At 42.1% G+C, this 13,781-nt stretch overlaps 3 protein-coding genes across 3 annotated transcripts; 1 reads left to right on the forward strand and 2 right to left on the reverse strand.

Moving 5' to 3' along the window:
* The first annotated feature begins 579 nt into the window (after nucleotides 1–579).
* BCR41DRAFT_346456 (BRO1-like domain-domain-containing protein) lies at nucleotides 580–4,418 on the forward strand. Its single transcript, XM_022022889.1, has 11 exons — nucleotides 580–867; nucleotides 962–1,007; nucleotides 1,104–1,155; nucleotides 1,270–1,400; nucleotides 1,514–1,667; nucleotides 1,776–2,397; nucleotides 2,491–2,905; nucleotides 3,000–3,338; nucleotides 3,460–3,594; nucleotides 3,686–3,780; nucleotides 3,880–4,418. Exons 1-11 carry the CDS (start codon nucleotides 662–664, stop codon nucleotides 4,376–4,378), a joined length of 2,694 nt encoding a protein of 897 aa, XP_021885759.1. The 5' UTR covers nucleotides 580–661; the 3' UTR covers nucleotides 4,379–4,418.
* Nucleotides 4,406–10,811, reverse strand: BCR41DRAFT_346460 (hypothetical protein). Its single transcript, XM_022022890.1, has 11 exons — nucleotides 10,453–10,811; nucleotides 9,391–10,341; nucleotides 8,702–9,300; nucleotides 8,052–8,578; nucleotides 7,722–7,933; nucleotides 7,332–7,604; nucleotides 7,016–7,224; nucleotides 6,866–6,922; nucleotides 5,540–6,760; nucleotides 5,191–5,435; nucleotides 4,406–5,069 (listed from the first exon to the last, which is right to left on the reverse strand). The coding sequence occupies exons 1-11, from the start codon at nucleotides 10,601–10,603 to the stop codon at nucleotides 4,439–4,441; spliced, it is 5,076 nt and encodes a 1,691-aa protein (XP_021885760.1). The 5' UTR covers nucleotides 10,604–10,811; the 3' UTR covers nucleotides 4,406–4,438.
* A 1,317-nt stretch (nucleotides 10,812–12,128) lies between these two features.
* On the reverse strand, nucleotides 12,129–13,725 carry BCR41DRAFT_346461 (hypothetical protein). The gene has a single exon (XM_022022891.1). The coding sequence runs from the start codon at nucleotides 13,719–13,721 to the stop codon at nucleotides 12,189–12,191; it is 1,533 nt and encodes a 510-aa protein (XP_021885761.1). The 5' UTR covers nucleotides 13,722–13,725; the 3' UTR covers nucleotides 12,129–12,188.
* Nucleotides 13,726–13,781: the final 56 nt, after the last annotated feature.

Raw genomic sequence — 13,781 nt, forward strand, 5'->3', positions numbered from 1 at the left:
AATATACCAAGAGCATAGTAAGCAACGAGAACCAAGGTAAGGTCTTTATTGTAATCCATAGATCCTCGTTAAATAAAAGTTTATGTTGAGACGACTGCTAATGCAACATTACTCCCTCCCCAGACGAGTGTTCGGATAAGAGCAGGCTTTAATAAGGCTGTTAAGTTGAAAAAACATAGTTCTTTTTTGAAGGATCTGATGGTATTTGGGCTATGTCAGCTTCTATTTATTCAGGTAATTTGAAGAATTTGAAGATATTTAACAGGCTTTGTTCATTTTCAAGTAGAAACTAGATAGTAGCCTCAATGACCTGTTGCTAAACATCCTAAGTATGGATAGTTTTCCAAGCCACGCATAACGCATTAGAGATTTGTGACAAAAATATTAATGTCGTGTCCAGGAGCACGGACGATTCGATGCAGTGCGCTGGATGGCTTCATTTTTACTTGAGAAGCTTTCAAGGAAATAATTTTTTTTACATGCAAACCGCATATGTCGCGAACATCCAAACTGATTTACCACGTGAGAGTCGTCTTGGCATAAGACTTTGCGACTTGACATGACCTTCTCTACACATGAATTCATTACTCTCTCTCACAAGTATATACTAACTACCCTCTCTTCTTCCCCTTGTATATTTTCTTGTCCAATTCAATACAGGATGGCATCTTCCATGAGTAACCTTCTCGCTATTGATTTTAAACGGACAGAGCCACTCTCAATGACAAAGAGTCTTAGCGACTATATCTCCACATCCTATGCGGAGCATCCAGATATCTACCAGGATGACTTTCGTGTCCTTGATGAGCTTAGAGCTGATATCGTCAACCTTGAGCCTCACCTTAATGCTCTCAACCGCCTGTTAAAGTGGGTCTTATGCTGCTCGATTCATCTACATCTTTAATTATAATCAACAACAGCTTAGCATTGACGCTATTTTTGCTTTACTATGTCGCAATAGGTACCATGCACAGCTTGTGTTTATCAGTTCCAAATTTCCTATTGATGTGAGTTATAAACTATTAATCCTCTTGATGAGTGGCCACATTTTCAATTATAGGTCAATTGACCTGCTTATCAATAAATTATCGTGATGTTTTTAGACAGGTGTTGAATTCTCCTGGGCACTCGTCAACAGTACCGACAAAAAGATGTGTAAGGAGAAGCCGGTTCTTTACAAAAAAGTAAATGTATTGCGTTCAGTAGACGATACAAAGTAGTGCCTAGAATCTTACAGTTCTTGTCCAATGCACCTATCTGGAATTACAGACTCCTTCAGAAACATGTATTACGAACGAGCATGCATTTGCTTCAACATCGGGGCTATGTATAGTCAGCTCGGCAACAATGAGAATAGAAGCACAGTCGAAGGACTAAAGCGTGCTTGTTCCTATTTCCAAGTACGATACGGGGTTCCCGTCGAGAAATTTCGAGCGTTACTATCTGTTGATCTTCCTGTCAATACAACGATAACGTATTTATTTTTTTATTTTTTATTTTTATTCTTTTTTAGAATTCCGCAGGAACATTTCAACATTTACGGGATACGATTATTCCAGAACTGAGGATTGCTCCAACTGTCGATATCTCCACAGCCTCCCTGACAGTTTATATCCAACTTATGCTTGCACAGGCACAAGAATGTTTCTGGCAGAAAGGCGCATTAGGTAAAACCTTTGGTCCAGTTGATGTTCTTCTAGTTGACCGCCAATCACCGGCCCATTAAACTGTGGAGGCCTTTGCTACAACTTATATATATGTTTCATGAAGAATAGATCAGATTAAGGATGGGCTAATCGCTAAACTAGCAGCCAAAGTTGCTGATTACTATACAGCAGCAAACGAAGGGGCAACCCATTCAAGTGTTTCCTCCCTATTCACTACACCATGGACAAGCCAAATGCAGGCCAAGGCTTTTCATTTTAACGCTGTATCTCAGTACAGAAAGTCATGCGAATGCATATCTCAAAATAAATATGGCGAGGAAATTGCGCGACTTCAGATTGCTGAACGGCTTGTTAGCTCAGGACTCGATCTACAGAGGAACCTCAGGGAAACGGTCGTAAGCGATCTACGTTCGTTGCAATCCGCCATTCATCGTAACCTCTCGAGGGCAGAGAAAGATAATGACATCATTTATTTGGAACCTATTCCTGCAGAGACCGCACTGGCGTCAATTGGGCGTGTGGATATGAGCAAGGCAACTATCATTCCAGAAATATCAAACCCTGTTCCACTAATGAATGAGCATAATATATTGTTGGGTGTCCCATTGTTCTCGAGACTGGTTCCGTTTGCAGTCCATCAAGCAGCGAGTGTTTATACAGAGCGCAAGGAGAGGCTCGTGAAAGAAGACATTGGAGGAAAGTTTGATGAATTGACAGGTATTTTTTATAGGTATGTGAAGCGAAGATGCTAGACCTAGTCCTCATATTTGACAAGTTGGAGCAAAAGATAGATCTAATTGGTATATTCATTACTCAATTTTAGTCAAATGCAAGCGCTAAATCTGCCCGGAGCTCTTCAAGCACTTGAGCAGCCCATCGGATTGCCGCCCTCTCTTCTGTCCCATATTGATGAAATACATGCTGAAGGGGGTACCCGAACGCTAAATGAAATGGTTCAGACTGTTCGGACTCTTTCACATCAAAATGCAGCCATATTAGATGAAATCTTTGGAGCATTACAGCAAGAAGCTGATGAAGACGAAGCAATGAGGCGAAAGTTCCAAGGACGTTGGAACCGCCCTACATCAGCGTCTCTGACAGTTAACCTCGTGGAACAGGGGAAGAGGTACAGAGACACCCTTGAAACTGCTAAAAAAAGCGATCAGATTGTTAGAAATAAAATGGAGGCGCTAATGACAACATGGGGGCGCTCATTGGAGCTGCTCGGCAGTGGTAGGGTGAGTATGCTTTTTTCCCGACGTTTTCATTGTGAGCCAATCATCTGATTTATATTCACTTACACTTGCTATGGTTGCTGATGCATCACAATAGGTTGAAGTGGAACGCGCTGTGCCTAATACAATTAATGCGCCGGGCTCTTCAGATCCCGAAATTGTATACGACTTGAAGATGTTGTTAGAAGAGGCTGATCAGATGATCAAGGCGCGAAGGATTAAATTAGATGAGGTCAAGAGGATTGCGGATGAGGACGATATAGGCCCATCTTTAGTGGCTATTACTAATAAGTTAACAGCCAACTCATCTGCAGTCAAAATTGAACCTGCTCATTTTGAAGCGCATTTTCAGGAGCAACTCAAAAAGTACGACGGATATAAGGCGCTAGTTAAAGAGGAAACAGCTGCACAAGAGGATCTTTTGATGGCTATCCAGGTATTAAACAATTGGCTATACATCATCGACAATCTCCAGAGATGGCGCTTTATTATATCTACTTATATCACATCTTTATTTTATTTTTATTCTTATTTTTATTTTTATTTTGAATCATTAGGAAATAAATAAGGCTTTTGTCGCATCCAGAAAAAGTAGCCCAGTTGTACATCAACGAGAGAAAGCTCTTCAAAATCTGGAAGCAGCATATCAAAAGTATAAGGCAATACTGCTGAACCTCAAGGAAGGAATGCAGGTATTGATAATCATTATGTTGTATAGTATGTTCTCTCTACAAATTAATCTGCACTCAGTAATCAAGCTAAATTTCATTCCGTTGGCTATAGTTCCATCGCGATTTTGAAAAGATTTTAGTACGCCTGCGCGATAACTGCCGCGATTATCTTCTCGCCCGCGAGATGGAAGCCAAAGATTATTTGAGGTAAACAAGAGCTTCTATTTTACACAAACGGTAACTTCAATCAAAGTAGGAGCAAGGTTTTTTTCGTTGTCCTGAATTGCCATTTCCTGTCAATGATAGTGAGGTGACCGCTGGAATATCATCCATCAATTTAAATCGCTCACAGCCGCAAAGCCCTGTGCACGGTTCTCCTTATGATGTAGCCAGCGCGCCTCCTCAATCCTATGATTTTCAACCTGGGTCCGGGAAGTGGAGTCCAAGTCTTGGTGTACATTTTGGTGGTCAAGCACCCACTTTACCCCCGGAAGTAACGCAGGGGCAAATCGGGTCGTTTAGTCATAACAGCGCTACATTCAGTCCCTATGAAGATGCACCGGTGGGTCCGCCATCTCAACCGCAGCCAAATTTTGCACAACATCTTCGGCAACAGTTTCAGCAAAAGCAGCCATCTTCCTTTCAAGGTACATCATCACCACAACAACGGCAACAACAGCAGCAACAGCAACAGCAACAAGCTCCGCCGTCTTATCAATCCTTGCCCGGAAATAACAATGCTCCTACACCAGGCGTATGGGACCCTAGTAAAGGCTTGTTTTTCGGAGGAAAGCCCAAGAATTAAAGTCAACATATAAATAAAAATAAAATAAAGAAAACCCCTCAATGTTTTTAATAGAAACCATTACTCGTCGCTCAATATTTGTTGTCTAAGCCATGTGGTTTCTTCGACCACCCAGTCGTTGTTACTATGTGGTCCCTCTATAGCACTAACTTCTTGAAATCCTTGATTTATCTTGAGGCTGGCCATTGAGTTGAGGTATTTGCCTGTATTAACATGCTGCAGCCAAAATACATCTTTCCATTGCAGAAAAGGCGAGAGTGGTTTCTTGATATCGGGCTCTGGTCGAGTGACGATCCAATCATTGTTACTGTCGTGGTATCGGTATCCAGTAACCTCGTTATGATCTTGGTGATTAAGAGATCGATGATTGTGCGAATGGAGATAGAGTGTAGTCGAAGGTGTAGTCTTGTAGATCATGGTATGATACTGGCAAAGCGATGGGGGATCGATAAATTTCATTTTGTCTGCCTCGTCGATATCGTCAGGAGCAGTGATCTGAACAGAAGGCATACCATACGACACTTCAGATAATGCCAGACGAGATAGTGAATGTGAGCCACATGCGCATGGGTATGACATATCTTGCTCTATCTTGATCCATTTGACATTATGATCTAAATGATCTGAAGCTTGACGACATCTTAAGCAAAGATATGGTGGGGCCATACCATCTTGTGGAGGGTAGCAATCACTAATAGAAACAACATGGGAACAAAAGAGGGATAAGTTTTTTTTTTTTTTTTTTTTTAAAAAAAAAAAATAGAAAGAGTAATAATTATTACTATCATTATTTCGGAAATAAAAAGTATTACCTGCAAATTGCAACCCATTCACCAGCACTCGCAGTATAAAGGCATCTGTGAACGATGTTCGTTCCACCAGCCCGCTCGTGCCGCTCACAATGTGTAGCAAAGCGAAACGCGCTATTCTCACCACATCCACATCGCGTAGTTTCAAATCCAATCGAGGCATACAATCGCAGATAACTGTGGCCCTGATGGGCTTCTTTGATAAAACAAGACTCGCAAAATACTCTTCCAGGATCTGTCTGACATGTCTTTATAGTTGCATTAAACATTTTTTTTTTCTTAGTTAGTACCGATAGTGCTGTCAAAAGTTATAAAAAAAAGCCAGAACATACAACTAATAAATTTTACATACCTTGCATTGGTAGTAGTGCATACCTTCCTTTATATCCGTAACACAAAGCACAGTCTGTCGATTATGATCGTCTTTGCAATCTGTACTATTAATATTGGCTTGTGTAGGTGGCTGTCTTAGGATACTTGGGTCACCACAGTGACAGTATAGACCTTCATTATGCTTATTGATCCCTTCCTCAATCTCATGGCCAATGTGGTCTTCAGATTTAAAGCAACGAGTACAAATCCATATGTCTGATGTTGCAGTAGGCAAGCTAGACTGATGTTCATCCTCTGAGTCATCCGTTGGGATCGAATCCAGCATTAAAGAAGGATTTGTGATGTGCTCGCTATCAACAACATGACAAGTTCGACAGCGCCACATACTCTCATGACGCTCAAAGAGATAATTGCAATGACTGAGACTTGGAACAGGTCGGAATTCCTGTGGTAAATGATAGTTGCAGTCAAACGCAGTCTTAAACATGGTTGGATCACCACAATCGCATGATACATGATAAACTGCCTCATCTTGTAGCTCTTCCTCATTACTTTCATTATTCTCACTTTCTGGTAATTCTTGCTCCAGTGTCTCATCCGATGGGTAACAGGGCGAGTCTACAGTGTTCATGGTTATACCTATTTCAGCTTGTTCGCCTTCGGCAGGGACCTCGTGGGTTGACTCTTCAGCAGCGATCTCACGAGTCGACTCTTCAGCGGGGATCCCGCGAGTCAACTCAGAACTGGTCCTTGGTTTGACATCGGGCTGCTGGAAGACACCCATCCTCCAACGATGTTTCACGCATCGTGAGTTGTGAAAGCATCGCCCACATAATACCACCATACTATTGAAACTGCAGTCTTTACAGTGATAGATATCTTCGCCAGGCTTGAATATATGTCCGCATCGTTGTGATTCTAATGATGCTTTGGCTACTTCTGATACAGCTTTAGGTGGAAGTGAGGGTGAAGTCTGATCATCGGTGGTAGAGTGAACCAGAGCTGGAGAAGAGGGGGAAGACGATGATGAAGCAGCCTCTTGCTCAGGTGGTAAAGGTTTCCATGGTGATTTAGAAGGTGAAGGTAGCCTGATAGACCTTGGAAGATATTCGCTCTCGAGAACACCAGGGCTATGGTATGCACAACGCAAATCGAATTTCCAGAACTTTCCATCACAGCAGCTGCAACTGGAGCCGTCTCTTGCAAGTTGAGCTATAAAATCATGGCCAAAGTGGTTGTGCTAAGGATATTGTACCACATATCGTAGAAAGAACCATAGATCAGAGCGTGTATTCAATCATTACGGAAAACTAAGCATAGGCTGTAAACAGGATCTAGGACTTACAGAGCGGAAACATCGAACGCAGAGTACCGCATCATCGTTGGCATTGGTAGCGCACGACTATCACAAAGGGTTGAATAATGTCAATCAATATCATTCATCCATTCATTCATTCTTTTTTTTTTTTTTTTTTTTTTTTTTTTTTGTGCTTACCTTGCATCGATACACTTTTTCACCCGCCTTAAATTTGATCTGACATGGTTTGCCCTTTGTATGGCCTGAATAAGATTTTTGACTTTCCGCAGAGTGCAATGAACAGTGAAGCATCCGTCTCATTTTTAACCTGGAAGGATCGCTACAGACGCAGACAGATGTCCCCCAAGAGCACTGCAAGTACATCGTATGATCAGCATGATCCGAAGCTTGTTATTTCATCATTCAAATCGAATACATGTTAATAACAGCATCTTTGTTTTTTGAAGCATGTTTATCGAGTCATCAAAAAGTTAAGAGATATAAACGGCCCTACCTCGGAAACATCTCATGCAAAGAACATCAGCTGGGCAGGTCTTACAAATAACATAAGTTTCACCATATGGGACAATATGTCGACATGGGGCTCCTTGCGCTCGTGGTAGATACTCTGGCATTTCTATTTTAGTATTCCTAGTAGAAAACCAATATGAAATAATCCAGACACGGTCACCATATTTGACCTTCCAATCTTTACGGGTGCGGATTATATCCTTTGCAGGGAGGATAATCCATTTTGAAGCAGTATACGTCTTGCTATCACAGGCAACTATACCAAGCAATTTGCCACGAAGCAAGCACATACCGTAAGTCGATTTTCAAGATGGAAAACAAAAACAAGAAAGTGAAATAGATAGCTGAGATATTGGTTTTCCTTAAAACATACCTACATTCTGGCGAGATGATCCTTCGTGGGAATATAGCCAATTCCAGATCCAGGCATATTGCAATGTATTGGCATGTAGCATGTGAATTGTCCATCCGAACTGGACGACTGTGCTATTGGCGTGCTCTTTTTGATCGCTTGACATTGAACCATCTACGTTGCCGGTACTGCTGGAAGACTCTATGCCAGCACTACCCAACTCTTTATCTTGCCTAACAAACATACAAATAAACAAATATAAAAAACAGGAGAGAAATGGTAAAACTTCTACAAATTCATCATATAGAAGTCAGTATCATGACAAAGAAGACTTGAAGGCCCATAACTTACGAGTCTTTGTCATTGTCTTCCAATTTGGACCGCCTCTTAGCCATCATAATCTCAGCGATCTGTTGTTCAAGCTCTGTCGGAGCATGCTCATTCTGCTGTAGTGATTGTGCTGTCGCGCTTCTCGATATGCTAGTGCTAGTACTATTAATGTCCACATTTCCATTTACTGATGCTAAAGCCTGAATGCTGGTGCTCTTCCCGTTCAGTGTATCAGTTAAAACATCTGCGCTGCTTGCACTACCTGCCCCAGCAATATTACCAATGCTTCCATTCATAAGGACGAGAGACTGACGTGTTGAAGAGGAGATAGAAGAACATCGCTTCAAATGAGATGAAAGAGTGACTGGAGATGTGGGTAAAGCTGAGTTTGGAGCAGTATTAGCAACCGATTGTAGGAAGATGACAGATTCAGCTTGTTGCATCTCATCCAAGTTTTCTAGAATAGAAAGGGCTTCCGCGCTAGGTATGCACGTCTCAAGATAGTTTCTGCGAACTTGATCAACGGCTTGTAAAAAGTCAGAATAGTCCTTGGGAGTGACACAGGAGGAAAAATGTATACAAGACAGTAAGTGTAAGCGTTGCATGCCATTTATAAATGGTTACGTTGGTGTGGTTGATATCTTCGAGAATGTGAATAGGATTGTTAATACCTTAATATCGGGTGAAGATCTCAGCGTTAGAGGTGACACTGTAGCTGAAGCTAAACTACTGCTATTTCGCTGATTGCCTAATAGACGGTTCTTGAATACTTGCCAATGTTCATCTAAAGTAACCATATGATGGTTCTGCAGTGCCGAAGCATTTGCGTTATAATATTCCAGATAAAGCCCTCCTGTGGGAACCATCATCTCTAAAGCCGATGTTGCTCCAACAAGGTTTGCATCCGTTGCAGCTGCAGACTTTCCTGAAGCATGGTCTGTGATAGTGGTTTTGAGACAATGAGTCCGAAAATCACCAAGCAACTTGGGTAGGTAATACTCGAAACCAAGATAATAGCGCCTTTCGATTTCTTCTAATGATCTAGATTGAGCATCGTGATGGAGCATTGCAAGAGTGTGCCAAGGTAATGGGATGGGTTGTCGGTCCAGATGCTCGTTCATGATACGGTGGTATGTATGTGCTCCATTGTATAATGCACGTTCACGAATGGCATCGCGTGCGGCTTGCTGCAGGTCGGACAGATTTAGTGGTGCTGAACATCCATTTAACTGAGTCAAGTATGTCTGGAGCTTGGCATAGAGTACAGCACCTAAATTAATATAATATTGAAATGGTTACAAGGATCTTCATCATAAACTCGAATATGATTTTTACTCTTTTGGATAACTCAAGGACATACCACTTGTAGCCTTCTGGCTCTCTGTTAAAGTGCTTTGATTATCCGGCCGCTGTTTGCTACGGCCCGTGAGCTCATGAAACCAGGAGCTGTCAATATGAGCCTCATTACTTTTTTTTGTGTCAGTCACTGTCAAATCCTTTAGATCTCGCATGAGGACAGCCTCGATTGATTGTTCGTTCATTTTAGATCGCCTTTTACGAATACTTCCTCCAGCCCTGTTATTAATCTTCGATGACGCTGGTGAGGGACAACACTTGATGGACCTAAAAAACTGCTCGAGCACTGCAACTTGCGCTGCAATATCTTCGCTTTCAATAGACATTACGCCGGTGGACTTTCTAGCATCGCTGATATACATCTCGAGTGTAGCAGCTCCACGAGCATGTCCATGATCGCTCTTGGCTTTTGAATTTGATATTGCTCTATTAACAGGATCGCTCCAACGCCAATTCAGGCTTGGCAAGTCGAAAGGCGGGTAGTGACGTTGCGTCGTCTGCAATGTGAGTAACGACCGCGCTAGTCGGGCCAAATCCCCTTCGGTATCGTAGATCGTGGGCGATACAATGTTCAACTGGTTTGAGAAGAGGGCAAGTATAGGTTCAAGAATCCCATGGAGTGGAAATGAGAAAGCGCTGTTCTCCGTCGTACTATCATATAATGTATTAGGACTGATGCTGTTATCATGTCGGTATATTACGTAGAGTGTATGAACCGGGTGACTAGATGATACAGAATCCATTGTACTTGTTGGTGATGATAGCCAAGCCCAGATGCCACCACCGAGAAGCCTAATATCTGTTGTTGATGTTGTCGATGTTGTCTCCGTGTCATTGGTCTGTTCCTGTTCATTATTTGTATCGCTACTGTATGAATTTCTGATAACTGACGCAGATGCTGCTGCTGTTGCTGCTGCATCACATAGAGCATCCTGAATTGATCTGTGATACGAAACTATTTAAATACATATACACATCAGAGTTAGTGTTATTGAGTCTTTGCATTACTACATTTAGTTTTATGCTTCATAAATATGAGAAAAAAGTCTGTTATTGGTGTGCCTACAGAATGACACAACAGTCAGAGGTTCAGCTAGGTTCTCGAGAATTGCTCGTGTAGCCTCAGGAATATCAAAGACCCACGGAGAAGAACTGGGTGAGGGAGTAGAAGGCACAGGAGAGCGTCGAATTTTAGCCAGTTGGAAGAATAGAGCCATTGCTGTAGAACACAAGGAGTTTTAGTGAATCGGTAAAGACGACGATACTTGGTGAAGGTGCGGTTGCAGTAAGATAAGAGTGGACATTCGCACGCGCACACGCACGCAAGTGATCCGATTCAATGGGCTGAGAGAAAAAGAGAAGAGAGAAAAGTTAAGAGCAGGGGAATTCAAAAGACAAACTAGCGTTCAAGCGTTCGAGTGAAAGATGATGGAGGAGAGAATGAGAGAATGTCCATGGCTTTTGAGATGTGATCTTTGTACAACCCCTGTGCCCTTTTGTGGAAGGGCATGGTACATGTATAAATATATACAGTGGAATCTCGATAATTGTACACTTTTGTACAAATTTCAAATTTGATATATTTCTAGGCCATTGGTTGGCTAAGAGCCTTACTCTTTTAAAAAAAAGTATTCTAAAAAACCCACACTCAACTGGAGTAGAGGAATCAGCAGAGGATTTTTAGAATAGTTTTTCATGAATTGTGGGCTTCTTAGCCAATCAATAACCGAGAAATATAGCAAATTCGAAAATTGTACAAAAGTGTACAATTATCGAGATTCCACTGTATAAAATATTCATGTATTGCTCAAATTATTCGACAGTTTAAACATGCATGTTTTGTTAGACTACCAGCCCAGTGGTCATTATCAAATCATTTTGCAAGAAAGAAACTTTGTCCTTTTTTACTTGTCTCCAATCCCGCCCTGCGTCCTGTCTCCTCTGGACATTGACAGTGGTCCATGTGAAACGGAGTTGTTCTCGGGGACTATTTTTTAATTTGGTATGTCCGTTAGGCACAGATCGGGGAGGTTCAGTAACAAAAGAATGTACATGATTCGACCGGCTCTGAGACATGTCAACAATAAGGAATAAATTTTAAAATAAAGAATCAATTCATTCGATGGGACATTTATTACCTTTCCATGTATTGCCCCACCACTTCAAGAATGCGACGGCGACTGACACAGCTTGCAGCAACCTACTCTAGCATAGATCCTGGTATCGCCTGGACAGAATATAATTTTAGGAACCCAGGCAACGTTGTATGTGCCGTAAGAATCGCGGTGGATTACCAATACTTCAGGTGGTGTTGGTGGAGGAAACTTAACCACTCTGATTTATTACATGTACATGTACTATCGCGGACGACACATTATCTAATGCCCACTGTATAGTGCACGGGCCTTGTACCATTCATTATATTGCTTTTTTTTTTTTTTTTTTTTTTTTTTTTTACTCTGCGTGTTTGTTAATGCGAATTGCTTGAGACCTTGCCTCTGGACTCCAGACCTCTGCTACCCAATGCAACTACAATAAGGCTGGCTTCGGGCAACGTTCGATTGGTCTTGATGTCCTTTTCATTTTTCCTAATGCCTTGAGCTGCACTTGAACCACATACCTTTTTTTTTTTGGATGTATTATGTTATTTCTACGCCCTATCCGTATCTATACTATTGCTGTTGAGGCAAGCATGGCAATAATATACGTAGTGCAGATAAACTTCATATCTTCATCTCCCTACTGTTGTGCTTTCATTTGAATATATTTTGCACTATCATATTAAAACTGCATAGAATCGGACTATTCAACAATCTTAATTTCGGGCCGTAATATTTTCAACTCCTGTTTTAGCTGGCTGCTTTTTCGTACTGCGCTGATTACATTTCCTGACAAGGTCCTCAACTGAGGACATTCTTTAACCATCCACATAACTTCCTCTGAGCTCATTCTAATTGGCATATTCCCAAGATCTAACTCATACAAGCGCTTTAGCGATGCTAACCACCGTAGTCCACTCTCTAATGTAAGTTCCAATAGGTGATTATCTTCTGCAGAAAGGACAGGGCTTGCACGCAAGGCCAGCACGCGGATCCGGCCTAGCATAGACAGTTGCTGAAAGACCAAAGATTGCATTTCTTCATGCCATGCATTTTGGGAATGACAGAGGTCAGCAATAACTAACTCTAGCTCCTCAATACTCAGGCACGCCCACGACGTTAGTATAGCGCCTGTCTTAGTCGCATAGAATGATCTCGCAATATCAATCGCCTCCACATTAGCCGCGCGAAATATTTTCAGTCTAGGCATGGAAGCCAACATCCGTTGGATCATCTTACTGCCTAGATCTTTGCAGTCCATTAAGTCCAACTCCAACATCTTGTCCCTCTGATCAGCTATTAATTGAAGCGCCGATTGTGTGCCAAATGGTGTCGATCTTGCTCCGAGAGCCTCTAATGTAGGTAACATTGCAATGACTCTAGCCATATCCGCATCTTCTATATGGGAGTTTCCAATATCCAGTCGGTTTAGGCTCACAGGGACCGCTAAACTCCCTGAAAGCCACGACTCTGTCAACAGCTTAGTACCACGCCGCCAGTTGATTGACTTGAGTTTAGGAGCCTTTCTGACCAATTCAAGTTGGCATTGGGGTGGAAAATCATTCCAAATAAGGATCAAGGCTTCCAGGCTTACGAAAGTACTCATTGAAATGTCCTCAGGATCAACAGAGTCGGAGTACAAAGAGCGGTCAGTGACCTTGATACGATCCAATTCTAACCGCTTGACGGTCTTACATACTTTGTTGAAAAGATTCTTTGGAGGGTCCAATAGAGTCACTGGTCCAAGAGCTAGCTCGGCTAAGTGTGGGGCCATTCCAAGGATATGAAATAGGTGACGGCACCATAAATCTTGCGCCTCCTGGTCCTTTCGCATACGATTGGAGCGACAGCTAAACGAGGTTAGCGTCTCGATATTGTGTTGTGTAATCATCAGGATCTCAGGGCTGAGGATAGAGACGGAAATGCTAGTCAGCAGCATGAGAGGCTGTCTTGTCGAGAACGCTAAAGGCTCCAATAGAGAATTAGAGCCGACCTGATGAAAATGACGGATATGATGACGATTACGGAGCAGCAGCGTTGGTGTTGCCTGCTTTGGCGTAAAATTGCAAGGCTGATTTTGCAGTGCTAGTGTATGCCAGACTAAAGGCTCAAGAGCAATATGCCATGTCCTACAAACACGAAGGAATACAAGGAGTTGTGAGCGAGAGACATGACGACCCAAGGTTTTCACTATATTTGGAATAAGGAAAGGATTCTGAACTTCTTGGGCTTCCATGCTTGAAATGTGAAAGAGAAAAAGAAATAAATAGAATTTAGCATGAAATGCCTTCACCAT

This window comes from Lobosporangium transversale, assembly GCF_002105155.1.
Source record: "Lobosporangium transversale strain NRRL 3116 chromosome Unknown BCR41scaffold_3, whole genome shotgun sequence".
Lineage (NCBI taxonomy): Eukaryota > Fungi > Mortierellomycota > Mortierellomycetes > Mortierellales > Mortierellaceae > Lobosporangium > Lobosporangium transversale.